The sequence below is a fragment of the Octopus bimaculoides genome, chromosome 19 (genome assembly GCF_046866305.1).
Source record: "Octopus bimaculoides isolate indiv1 chromosome 19, ASM4686630v1, whole genome shotgun sequence".
Classification (NCBI taxonomy): Eukaryota; Metazoa; Mollusca; class Cephalopoda; order Octopoda; family Octopodidae; genus Octopus; species Octopus bimaculoides.
Genome location: NC_142946.1, coordinates 12147524 through 12161940, shown reverse-complemented (window position 1 = coordinate 12161940; position 14417 = coordinate 12147524). Strand labels below are relative to the sequence as shown.

The 14417-nt window shown below is 34.2% G+C and overlaps 1 protein-coding gene across 1 annotated transcript in view; it reads left to right on the top strand.

The window, feature by feature from the left end:
- LOC106884101 (mannose-P-dolichol utilization defect 1 protein) overlaps positions 1-7297 on the top strand; it is a 47096-nt gene extending 39799 nt beyond the window's left edge. Inside the window, exon 5 of the mRNA XM_014935322.3 lies at positions 4571-7297. Coding sequence (XP_014790808.2) covers positions 4571-4822 — 252 coding nt within the window. The 3' untranslated portion in view covers positions 4823-7297. The remainder of the gene's footprint in view (positions 1-4570) is intronic.
- The last annotated feature ends 7120 nt before the right edge of the window (positions 7298-14417 follow it).

The following is a 14417-nucleotide window of genomic DNA, read 5'->3' as shown; positions in this document are numbered from 1 at the left end:
TTTGGTATATAAACATTGTATTTGGAGAAATACTATGTTTATATACCAAAAAAAATTTTATAACATTTTTCTGACATAATTTAAATATATACTTTAACCATGTAACACAAGCCTTCTGTAGTTTTTTCACCCTTATTATCTTTTATATATATATATATATATATATATATATATATCCATACACATATATGCGTGCATACATGATGGCCGTCCACTCGGGATTGAGTAAGACCATTGCTGACCTTCAGGAACATTGTGCACTCTAGGACTCATATTTTGCATTTACAGCTCTGTTGGTGGCTAATTGAGCCCTGCTCTTGACAAGGACACACGGCTGCAAACATTGGAAACCAAGCTTTCTCCATTCACTACACCAGCAGTGTGCTTTCGAGCAGCATACTTAAGTTATTCATGCAGGATATGTTTCAGTTATTTGACTGTGGCCATGCTGGTGCATCACCTTAAAGTGTGCGCATGTATATATATCATCATCATCATAATCATTTAACATCTGTTGTCCATGCTGGCATGGGTTGGATGATTTGACTAGGGCTGGTAAGCTAGGGGGCGCCTGGTTTCTACGGTTGGATGTCCTTCATAATGCCAACCACTCCAAGAATGTAGTGGGTGCTTTTACATGTCACCAGCACCGGTTAAGACTATAGCGTGTTGTGTTAACAGAGGCTATGCAGTCAAATCCCATGGGCAGCCTACAACTTCATCCAAATTGTTTTTGTACGCATTATTTACTCCTTACACGCTATTATTTATAGCTTTGTCTACTTCAAGTTCCTGCATCAAAACCAATGTCCTTTATATCTCTTGAAATTTCTAAATTCTTAAGACATAAGCATTATATCAATATATATATATATGTGTGTATATGTATATATGTTGATGTATTTCTTTTGTAAGATTCTTGTTGTGAAATCATGTTTTGAAACAGTTATTGTTATACGTGGAGGCAGTCATATTTTGCCGATCAAACCCATGCGTTATATATTTGGTCTACACTTCAGTTTTCTTATCATTATTTTAGTTTCTTTGTCATATGCACACATACATAAATACATATGTATGTGTATATATATATATATATATATATATATATATATATATATATATATGCAAAATGGTATTATTCTAATATATTGAGCGTTCTGGCCTCATCTCAAGACCCTGTTCTTTCCCCTTCCCTTCTTTTATTCTATGTATTTGTATTCACTCTGATGAAGCTCCATGTACTAGCTCAAATGTGCTATAAAGTTGATGATTATTAATTTTGGAATTTTCTTTGTAGGCACCGACTGACATTGGCAGCCGAAATGGCCATAAGCAATGTTAAGTTTTGTATTAAAAAATAATTAACCAATGTTGGTCATTTTGTTTGTTTGTTGATCAAAAGTTTTCTCCATTTTTTTTGCTTATTTTAAATTTCATTTCTGATAAACTCTTATTTATCCTTTATTACTTGTTCCCTATAAGCATGGTGTACTTGCAAACCCATGCCCAGGGTTAACATTGGTAATTGATACTGGTAGTAAAAACGGATATTCTTATTACCTTTATAGATATACATATATATATATGTATGTATATATATGCAATGAAAAGGAGAAGACAAGGAAAATTCTTTAACACATCTTTAATTATTTACTCTTAACCAAACCCATTCTATGGTATAATCATCATGAAATTTGTATTTTCTACACCTGAAGAATTCCAGCTTTAGCTGGGAACCCAGCAGAGGGCCAGTCCATCGGCACTGGCAACGATCTCGCTCGAATGACTTTTCACATGCCACTGGCACAAGTACCACGAAGGCGACGTTGATAACGATCATGCTGGTGCTATTTATGTGCCACCAGCACGGAAGCCAGACAGCTGCTCTGGCAACGATCACGCTCAGACGGTGCTCTTAGTGCTCCACGCGTACATGTGCCATCATGATTTCGCTTTCGCTTGCCTCAACAGGTCTTCGCAAGCCGAGTTTAGTGTTCCTACAAATATAGTTCGATTTCGAACTGTATATATATATATATATATATATGTATGTATGTATGTATGTATGTATGTATGTATGTGCACACACAAATGCAAGCTCACTGTCGCAGTTTGGTACAAGCATGTAAACAGCCTCTTAGAAATACGTTATACACAAATCTATGTCTGCATGTTTTGTAATGCATAGAAAACATCTTCACTCACAGACACATCTATTTACAAAAAGGTGTGAGTACGGTGCCTGTGGCAAGAGCCATATGTGTACATATACCACATATATACATATATATATATATATATATATATATATATATATATATATATATGTGTGTGTGTGTGTGTGTGTATATATATATATGTATATATATGAATATATCCTCACATAAACAAGCGTATATATACATACATTTGTATGTATGATTATATGTGTATACAAGTGTACTCGTGTATTTGCACAAATACATTCAGTGTCCCATAAGTAAAGCAGTATTTAAGCACTTTTTGTGTTTGATTATTTGATACAAATTATGAGACACATGGTATATATATATATATATATATATATATATATATATATGTATATGTATATTTGTATGCATGTGTGTATGAGGGAGGCAGAGGTATGTAGAATGTTTATGTGTTATGTAACGTGCTGTTCTGTCTGGTGTGTGTGTGTGAGTAAATATCAAGATATGCTGTATGTGCGTTTATGTTGTGGATATGTTTACGTGTGAATGTATCTGGTGAATTTGGTACACCTATGTATGAATGTTATACATACGCATATATATCATGAATATATATATATATATATATGTCTGGGAAGTGGTGTGTGCGGTGGCAGTGATGGGGGTGGTAGCGATGGCTGCATCACTGGCATTGACGATGGTGATACTATGGTGGTGGTGGTGGTGGTGGTGGTGGTGGTGGTGGTGGTGGTGGTGGTGGTGGTGGCAGTATATGTGTTTAACAAGGATGCGTACGCAGTCTGTAAATATAGCAGAAAAATGTGTTTGTGTATGTGTTTGCTTCTGTGTACTTGTGTGTATTATGAATATCTTTGAGTTAAGTGTCAATATTCATCCTTTCATGTGTATGCTTGTATGTATGCCTTTATGTGTGTGTATATATATATGTATATATATACATATACATATATATATATATATATATATATATATATATATATATATATATATATATATGCATATATGTATGTATGTATGTATGTATGTATGTATATGTGCATGTGTGTGTATATGAATTCGGTACAGTGTGCGTATATCTACGTATGCAATGCTGTCTGCCAGTGCAAACATCCTTCGCACCACCATCACAGCTACCACCGCCATCATCACTACCACCACCACCACCACCATTGTTGCCAATTAGCAACAGTGAAGGAATGGTGCCACATGGGACGTGCTGCCTGAAATGCACACATACACCTGCCAATCATCTTTTCCTGTTGGTCGGTGCTTGCACAGTGCATCACCTGTCTTTTCCTTTTGTTGTTCTTCATAATGGCAGTGTTATTATTATTATTATTATTATTATTATCATTATTATTATTATTATTATTATTATTATTGTTGTTGTTGTTGTTGTTGTTGTTGCTGTTTTTATTGTTTATGGTCCTGCTGATGATCATGATGTTGTCAGTGCTGCTGTTGTTCTTGTTGTTCTGGTTGTTATTGTTCATGTTTGTCAGTGCCAATGTTTTTTTTTTGTTTTTTATAGTGTTTTCTTTCTTTTCTAGATGTTGGTCTCGTTCATGTTGTTGATGTTCACGTTGCTGTTGTTGTTGTTTTTCCTCGTTTATGTTGTAATTTTTTATTTTTTTTATTTTACAAAATGTTGAATAAAACAAATATTCTTATTTGCATCAGGCTGTGGTGTGGGGGAGGTGGTGTGTTGCAGTGGGGGGAGGCAGAGGCTGGGGCAGCGATAGTGTAAAATGCATTACTCTGGGAATGTGTGTCTGTGTATGTATACATACATACGTGTGTGTGTATGTATACGTATCTATGTGTTTGTGTGTGTGCATGTGTTTGTGTGTGTGCATATCTGTTTTGTGCTTGTGTATGAATGTGCATCTGCGTGTGATATCTATAGTTTTAGCGTCAGTGTGTGTACATATATCTTGTTATGTAGTGTATATATGACATGCAAATCATATTCACGCATATTTCATGCTCATACGCTGCAGCTAGTCACACATATACACATATGCCTATTGGAATAGAATACACCGTATAGGTATGTAATTAATAAATATATAAGTATATATATCTAGAGAGAGAGAGAGAATTTTAGATAGAGATAATATGCATACACACACACATATATATATATCATTATCATCATCATCATCATCATCATTATTATCATCATCAACTTCTAAGGTCCGATTTCCATGCTGGCATAGGTTAGATGGTTGACCAGAGCTGGTAAGTTGGAGAGTTGCACCAGGCTCCAGTCTTCTGTTTTAGCTCGGTTCCTCAAAAAAACACTCAACACCCTATGTATCGTATTTTGGTAACGTTGTTTCTTTTTGTTCTTTCAGTTACTTCAAGCCTCTGAAAACTACAAAAACCAGAGTACAGGACAGCTGTCTGCTATTACCGTATTCCTGCTGTTTGGCGGCGCTTTAGCTAGGATCTTCACATCGATGCAGGAAACCGGTGACAATCTGTTAATGATAACATTTGTTGTGTCTGCCTCTCTCAACGGTCTGATAGCATTCCAGGTGCTCTATTACTGGAATTCTACAAACGCCATCAACGCAAAATCAAAATCAAAACCGAAGACTTCCTAAGGATTCCGAAATTATTATGACTAATAATAATAATAATAATAATAATAATAATAATAACAATAATAATAATAATAATAATAATAATAACAATAATAATGGTTTGAAATTTTGGCACAAGGCCCGCAAGTTTTGCGTAGCGAGTAAATTGATTACATCGACCCCCAGTGCTCAGTTTATTTTATTGACCCCAAGAGAATGGAAGGCAAAATTGACCTGAACGAAATTTTAACTCAGGAATGTAAAGATAGACAAAATACTGGTAAGCATTTCGCCCAGTATCCAGCATGCTAACAATTCTACCAGCTCACCGCCTTAATCATAGCAATGATGATAATAATAATCTTCTGTACTTAAACCACAAAGCCTGACATTTTGGCGAATGGGAAGGGTCAACCCCAAAATGATGAAAGGTAAAGCTGACCTCTATGCAATTTGAACTCAGCGTAAAACCAGACAAAATACTGTCAATCATTTTCCCCAGTTGGTTAATGATTCTGCCAGCTTAATAATAATAACAATAATAATAATAATAATTTTTTTTTTAATTTTGAGACAAGGCCAGCAATTTTTAAGGGAAGGGTGGTCTTTTGATGACATTGAAGCCAGTACTTGAAAAGTACTTGATTTTATTGACCTTGTTAGTGTGGTAGGCCCTGTTAGTGTGGTCACCCAGAGACCTCAAGAAACAGGTTAGAAGTTCAAGCTGGTGCTATGACTAGGATGCCATATATTTGGCTTTGTACAGTGTATTGTTCTAGAGAATGTCTGTCAAAACAAGTGAATTTGATATTTGTTTTAAAAGTGATTCAGTTATAAGATGGTAGTCTGATGTTAAGATGACAGTAAAAGGTGTTTCTTCTTCTTCTAATTATGATTATAATTATTATTATTATTATTATCATTATTGAGTGAGAGAGCAGTGCATGCCATCAAAGTGACACTGGGGTACAAATATATGAAGCCCAATATACCCATCATGACTACCCGCCTAATAAGGGTACACCAGGCAGATGCATCACAACTATATGTGTGTGGCATGGTGATCCCATAATAAGATAAACAACACATGGCCTTGCAGGTGGGGCCCAGTTAAAATTTTCTTCAGGTCGAGTAGCCCATCCCGCTCAAAAGGACCTGATTAATGGTTGTTTAAGGATGATGAACAAAACACCTATGTTTCCAAAAGTGAATTATCCAAACCCCAAAGAATTCCTCTCAACACCTGGCTTGATGGTCCCCCAATACTTCTGCTCGTGATCAGGGATGCACATATCGTCAGCCACCAAGAGACATGCTTAACTGGTTAAGGTGAAGCAACTGACAAGCAGATCTGTGGTATTGAGCAGAATATTTGCTGTAGCCCATCTTTTATACCAAGACAAAACATTATTATTATTATTATAAAAGAAATCTTACCATTATTAAGGGTGACAACTGGCAGAATCATTACCATGAAGAGGTGAAATACTTTGTTGCATTTCGTCCATCTATGTTCTGAGTTCAAATTTCACCAGGGTTGATTTTGCCTTTCATCCTTTCAGGGTCATTAAATTAGTACCAGTTGAGTACTGGGTTTAATCCAATCAACTTGCACCTTCCCCAAAAAATTCCTGGCCTTGTGCCAAAATTTGAAGGCATTAAATTATTATTATTATTATAGTTTGTTTTTAATAAATTAAATTTAAGAAAAAAAGAGATATAATGTAACAAAATATGATGGTGGTGTTCCAGCCTGACCAGAACCCAGTGCCGAGAACCAGTTCCAAAATAACAAATCATTCCATACAGTTGATCAGGTTTCAATGTGAAGCAGAATTTGTTTTTATTTCATGTTATTTATTTTTAATTTTTATTTTTCCTATCTGTTCACAGAATGAGAGACACATTAGATTAAAAATAGATATCTGAATGTATGAGATGATTGTTAATGAGATTATAATTGCTTCATACTAATTAACATCATCTTTAAAGACAAAATGGTCATTTTATTTTGCAATATTTACATCTATGTCACATTGCCATTGGTTTGATCTTTGAATATCCCATTTGTTGTTTAGGTATTAATATACACACTGTAAGACTGGATGCCATCATATGGGCTTGTTCATAATAGATCTTAGTTTCACTGTGCCACTGGTACCAACTAATACATATCAAAGAATATGGCATTTAGCAATAAAATCCACAATGACCATAGATTCAGCTCATTTGAAATATAGTATAGATGTGAATATTAACAAAAAAAAATAGTTTCATTTCTAAATATAAAGATAATTAATCTGTAAAAGGATAAATATAATCATAGATAAATTGTTGTTCTTTGAGGGGGAGGGGTTGTTTTTAATTTTTTTTTTTTGTGTGTTTCTTTTCTATACTAAATCACTCCGAATCATTAAATAAATGCCAAAAAGAAATATATGTATAAATTATATATTTAAACAAATTTCGAATAAAATAAAAAAATAGCAAACATTTCCTTTCCACTTGTTTTTAATTTTGTTTTTTATATTTTTACTTGTGTTTATTTGTATTATTATTGTTGTTGTTGTTCCACTCCTGGACAACTTAGGTCAAGCAAAAATATGATCGAAAGTATTACAACTGAAAAGATGATGTGACCATCTGAAATGGTGATGATGATGATGATGATCTTCATCATCATCGAATTATTATTATCATTTAATATCGACTTTTCCATGCTTGTTTGAGTTGGATGTCGACGACCAGATGCCCTTCCTGTCACCAACTCTCACCTGTTTCTGAGCAAAGTAATATTATCCAATAGCTAGCCATGTTTCGTTCAGAGAACAGGAAGCAAACAATCTTACTATATGATGATGATGCTCACTGGCAAGGATACACACAAATACATCTGCACATTACGGGCTTCTTTCAGTCTCCATCTACCAAATTTATTCACAAGGCTTTGGTCAGCCAAGGACAATAATAGAAGATACATGCTGTGAATGCCATATAATGGATTTGAACCCAACTCTACATTGTTGAGAATAAACTTCTTAACACTGATGTTTGCTTCCCAACCAGATCCAAGCTTGTATATAACTATATATAAATATAGATACATGTTCTTCCTGATGAACTCCCTCAACACACTTCTACTATAGCCTCAGGCCAACCAAAGCCTTGTAGATAGATTTGGTAGACAGAAACTGAAAGAAGCCCATTGTATACAAAAAAATAAGAAAATAAAGGCGGTGAGCTGGCAGAAACGTTAGCATGCCGGACGAAATGCTTAGCAGTATTTCGTTTGCTGTTACATTCTGAGTTCAAATTCCGCCTAGGTTGACTTTACCTTTCATCCATTCGGGGTCGATAAATTAAGTACCAGTGAAACAATGAGGTCTATGTAATCGGCTTAATACCTTTGTCCCCTCTATATTTAGCCTCTTGTGGGCAATAAAGAAATAAGAAAAAATAAAAGCGGCAAGCTGACAGAAATGTCAGAACGCTGGGCAAAATGCTTAGCGGTATGTCGTCTGTATATACGTTCTGAGTTCAAATTCCGTCGAGGTCGATTTTGCCTTTCATTGTTTCGGAGTCGATAAATTAAGTACCAGTTACGTACTGCGGTCGATGTAATCGACTTGATTCCTTTGTCTGTCCTTGTTTGTCTCCTCTATGTTTAACCCCTTGGGGGCAGTAAAGAAATAAGAAACTAGGTAGAAGCCCATCGTATACATACATATGTATATATTTGAGTGTTTATCGTTCCACCCCCCAAACACCACTTGACGACTGGTGTTGGTGTGTTTATGTACCTGTAACTTAGTGGTTTGGCAAAGTGATCGATAGAATAAGTACTAGTCTTCAGAAAATAAGTCCTGGTGTCAACTTGTTTGACTAAAAACCATTCAAGGCGGTGCTCCAGCATGGCCGCAGTCAGATCTCTGAAACAAAAAAATTGAATACCCAGATTATAATGGAAATAAATTCATCATTCAGCACAGTTTTCCCCCAAAACGTCAAACCCAAGGGAGATAAACAATTAAAACGTATCATCCAAGAGTAGCACCCCTTGATATTTTTGTTTCCTTTACAAGAATTTCTTGTAAACTCGCATGAATTTTCGTCTTGTTTCCAAACAGGAAATGAACACCATTAAGGTATTTTCTTAACATGGAACTAAAGGTAGCCTTAATGCACAAAGAAAGAAATTTTATCCACCAATGCGGTGTTAAGCACTTATGCTTATTGTTCAATATTTACACACACACATACACACACACACACACACATATATATATATATATATATATAATTTAAATAAGCAGAAAATGGAGAAAAATTTGATCAAGAAACAAACAAAATTATCAACATTGGTTAATTATTTTTTTATACAAAAAATAACAGTTCTTACGGCCGTTTCGGCTGCCAATGTCAGTCGGTGCTTACAAAGAAAATTCCGAAAATAGTATTCGTCATCTTTATAGCTCATTCAAATGTACCAGAAATATGACATATTATTTTCGGAATTTTCTTTGTAAGCACCGACTGGTATTGGCAGCTGAAACGGCCGTAAGAAATGTTACGTTTTGTATTAAAAAAAATTAGCAACTGTTTGTCAATTTGTTTGTTGATCAAAAGTTTTCCGTTTTCTGTTTATTTATATTTGATTCCTGATAAACTTTTGTTTATTCTGTTATTACTTGTACCCTGTGAGCATAATGTGCCTGCATATCCATGCCTAGGAATAACAGGTAAATGATATCGGTAGCAATAACGGGATACTCTTATCCCTTAGACAGTTATTTTATATATATATATGTCTATAAATATATATATATATATATATATATATATATATATATATATATATATATATATATATATATATATATATATATATAAGAATTTAAGGATTGGAGAAAACGCATGTTATAATTGCATACTTTATTCCTACATATGTTTCAAAGGATTACAACCTGTGTGATCCATAGGGATCTTTGATATTAAAATTGTAACCTTCTCATCAGGGAAAGCATGGGAACCATCTTAAACGTAAGACATTACCACAGTTATTTTGTGTTCTTTGCTACATTGGTTTCTATTAAACCATTTATTCTATCAGAAGATTTTTTATTCATTAAGGTAGAAGAAATACACATAATTATATATATATATATATATATATATATATATATATATATATATATATATATATATATATATATGTATGTATATGTATATATATATATATATATATATATATATATATATATATATATATATATATATATATAAATATAAATATATATATATATATATATATATAAATGGTTGTGACTACCGTACGAATAGTTTCTGTAATTGAGGAACGCCTGGAATCTGAAGAAAAAGCATTTTAGAATTACAACATCTGTGACAATGCCAACAGTTCGTCTCCCAAAAGAAATTGGTAACTGTGAAAACTGTCGTCTTGTGACTGAAATCATCAAAATCTGATTCAATCAATCCAAAGTTATCCACAAAGCTCATACGAGTCAGCAATTCGTTTTATTGTGAATTTGAATAAAAGAAAAGGAAGAAGAAGATAATAACTAAACGATAAAGTGCAGATGGTGTGATATAAATGAAATTCATAGATAGAGTGCAATTATTTGAGCATCATGTGAATGCACTAAAACATTTTCTGTCGTGTGTTCTGCTGCTTAATGCGTTTATTGAATATATTCAATTGCTTAAAATGGTTTTTAAATTTCAAATGATTGAAGCGAAATATAATAAAATAAATGGTAAAGATGATTTGGGTGTTGTCACAGTGACATACGTTGATAAAATAAACGTATAAAATTTTAATTTTAAGCACTGCTTTTTTTCTGCGTGTAAACATGCACCCTCAAAATGTCCTGCATTTGGTAAAACGCGCATAAATAATAAACGTGGGAGAAAAGAACCACTGTCAGAGAGTATGGAGATCTACAAAGAAAAAAGCGAATAGAAGATTGAAGAAATTGGTGCTGCCACGACAAGGCCACAGTTTGTGGACTGAAACAGGTAAAAGAATAAACGAGAATTCTACTGGTATTTATGGAATTAGTCTAAAGACTTTACGTTAATCAATATGAAGCTCAGTAATGGTAAGATGACACGAACAGTCAGGTTGATGTGGTACCTCAAAAATTTTGGGTGAATTGCTATGAACGAAACTTAAGAAAATTTTTATTAGAAACAAAAGCAATTCGATGTATCACTTCTTGTATTTTGAGGAAAGTTTCATGCATTAATGGACATAAAGAGGATAGGAATTGTGAAGATCGTTACTCTTTTACTTGTTTCACTCATTTGATTGCGGCCATGCTGGAGCACCGCCTTTAGTCGAGCAAATGGTCCCCAGGACTTATTTTGTGAAAGCCGAGTACTTATTCTATCGGTCTCTTTTTGCCGAACCGCTAAGTTACGGGGACGTAAACACACCAGCATCGGTTGTCAAGCGATGGTGGGGGAACAAACACAAACACACACACACACACACACACACACACACACACATATATATATATATATATATATATATATATATATATATATATGTATATATATATATATATATATATATATATACATATATATATATATGCGACCCGCTTCTTTCAATTTCCGTCTACCAAATCCACTCACAAGGCTTTGGCCGGCCCGAAGCTATAGTAGAAGACACCTGCCCAAGGTGCCATGTGGTTGGTAAGCAAGCTACTTACCACACAGCCACTCCTGCGCCTATATAAAAATATCGTTGTTGATAAATTTAAGGAAGGTCATGGCTCGTTCGGTATGGATGCTATGAATACTAGTAAATCAATATATTAATTTTAATTTATGAACTTGGAGTTCTTGTAATTGATGGTGTTGGCAATTTAGGTGATTACGGTGTTTTCAGAAAATATTAGAGAATGTCATGTCAAAACAAGAACATTACCGATACAGATTAAACCATTAACCACAGAGAAGTTGAGAAAATTAATTAGAAAGATCTTTTAAAAGAAGTCTCTTTCGGATGAAGTAAATGAAGTCCTCCTTTAAGAATTGCGCAAAGGCCTGTAGTGATCTCGGGAGTATACCATGGGGCAAACTAAAGTATTTATTTACTCTTAAGAATTACACAGAGTATTTTTCTAGTTTTTTTTTTCTTTTTTTTTTTTGCCTTCGGTCTGTGTTATTTTCTTTTGCTTCCAACTAGAAATCAAAAGAAATAAGTATTATTCCCTTCAAACTTTGCTTTTGTGACCTGAACATCATAGCCATGTGATGAGATGGATTCTCTGGGATTTAAATAAATGTAACAAAATTAAATTTGGAAGGAAATATTAGCCATTTTTTCATACTTTCTAGGGGTAAGAAAATAGGAAATAAGAGTTGCAACCTTAGGACAAAAATCGTGTTAGATAGTGTTATTTTGTTAAATTAGTTCAAAAGAGCGATATACTGTATTTGATGGCATAAAAGATGCAAGGGCATATGTGACGAACCCGAATATCAGTAGCGCATATACACGAAAAAGTGAACGTAGATCGCAGAATTAACATATGGGACTTGAAATAATATTTTTGTGAATTATATGCTATCAAAATCGTTTTCTGAAGCAAAGGAATTTATGATAGGAGAAAAGATTTATACAACATATTCACCATATTTCACAAGAACATTAACCACAGCTGAATGAAGCAAGATATACAAATATTGGTTTTAAATTTTTGCACAAGGCAGCAATTTCGGAGGAGGGAGTAAGTCGATTACCTCGACCTCAGTGCTCAGCTGGTACTTACTTTGTTGACTCCGGAATGATGAAATGTGAAATCGACCGCGGTGGAATTTGAACTCGGAGCGTGAAGACAAAAATGCCGTTAAGTATTTTTTCCGGTGTGCTAACTATTCTTCCTGCTCACTGTCGGCATTTTTAACAAACGGAGCAATTGTTCAGTTATTGAAAGGTCGTTTAAGTCATTGAAAAATAGGTTAGCAGTTGAAAATAATGTTTTGTATAATGGATTGGAGATTTAATTATTGTACCAATCTGTTTGAAAACGTTAATGATTAAAGCTATTATGATGAAGTAAATTGTGGCTGCACTGTTTCAAGAATTGTTTGAAATTAGAAGCATAGTGGAGAATTCCTATGAATTTCATGCTAATGATTTGTGTACATGACTTCACAATTATAGATGTAAACTTATGGGAACGCCTTCATATCATACAAAATCAAACGAAATTGCCGAAAGAATGGTCATAATGGCTTTAAAAGCATATTCCTTCCCCCCAAGTATAAGTTCTAGCAACGCATATTCGAATAGCATGATTTTTATTATTTTTTTTTATTTTTAGCTATTGAATAATTTCACAGTCAGGAAAAGTATATTTCCTTTGATGGACAGACAAATGCTAACATCAGTAACAAAAATCATACGCAACTGCAGCTGCAACAGCAGTTCTAGTTTGGAATCGATTCCAAAGAATGTGATGAACAACAAAGTAAATTCGTAGATCAAGCAGGTGAAAATACTGCTGTAAAATTATTGCAGGTGAACAGGGTATATTAGCACAAGAAAATGAAATAAAAAAATATGAAAAGTAAACAAAATGCCGAATCAATCAATCAAGTTTTGAATGATATCCCAGGTTCTAATGATAAATATTGGGATTTGACAACTGATACGGAATCAAACATTGCAAATATTGTTCGACGCATTTCTCGAATAGCAAATTCGTTTCCGGAAGATATGATGTTATTGTCATGCTAATGTTGGTATCATGCATTTTACAAGCTGATTATGACTATTTCAAGTTGCTACCAGATCGATGTCAAAGCTTAGTTATTCAGCTGAATAAAGCTTCTGAATGCAAAGAATTACTTGCAACTATAGCTTTATTTGGCTAAATACGGTACGACACGACCAAAATATTGTTCATTTATTGACGAAGCAACTCGTGTTGCAAAAATGGAATTCGGTGCTGCAACCGAAATCACATCAAAAAGAGTTTGGTATATTCGTAGTTTGCACTCATGATCTTGTACATCGCTCTTGAAATACTGTCTCAAAATATCAAAACATACACACACATTTTAACATAGATCACAACCGATACGCTTTCTTTTTCTCAGTTCAGGGAAATCTCCAGAGCAGCACATTTTTTTTTTCAATTGAGTCATGACCAAATTTCACATTGATTCAACATTCCAAATATTTCTAATTTATATTTCTAACAATCGTATAGGCGTAGGAGTGGCTGTGTGGTAATTAGCTTGCTTACTTACCACATGGTTCCGGGTTCATTCCCACTGCGTGGCACCTTGGGCAAGTGTCTTCTACTATAGTCTCGGGCCGACCAAAGCCTTGTGAGTGGATTTGGTAGACGGAAACTGAAAGAAGCCCGTCGTATATATATATATATATATATATATATATATATATATATATATATATATATATATATGTGTGTGTGTGTGTGTGTGTGTCTGTGTTTGCCCCTCCCCCAAACATCGCTTGACAACCGATGCTGGTGTGTTTACGTCCCCGTAACTTAGCGGTTCGGCAAAGTGCCCGATAGAATAAGTACTAGGCTTACAAAGAATAAGTCCTGGT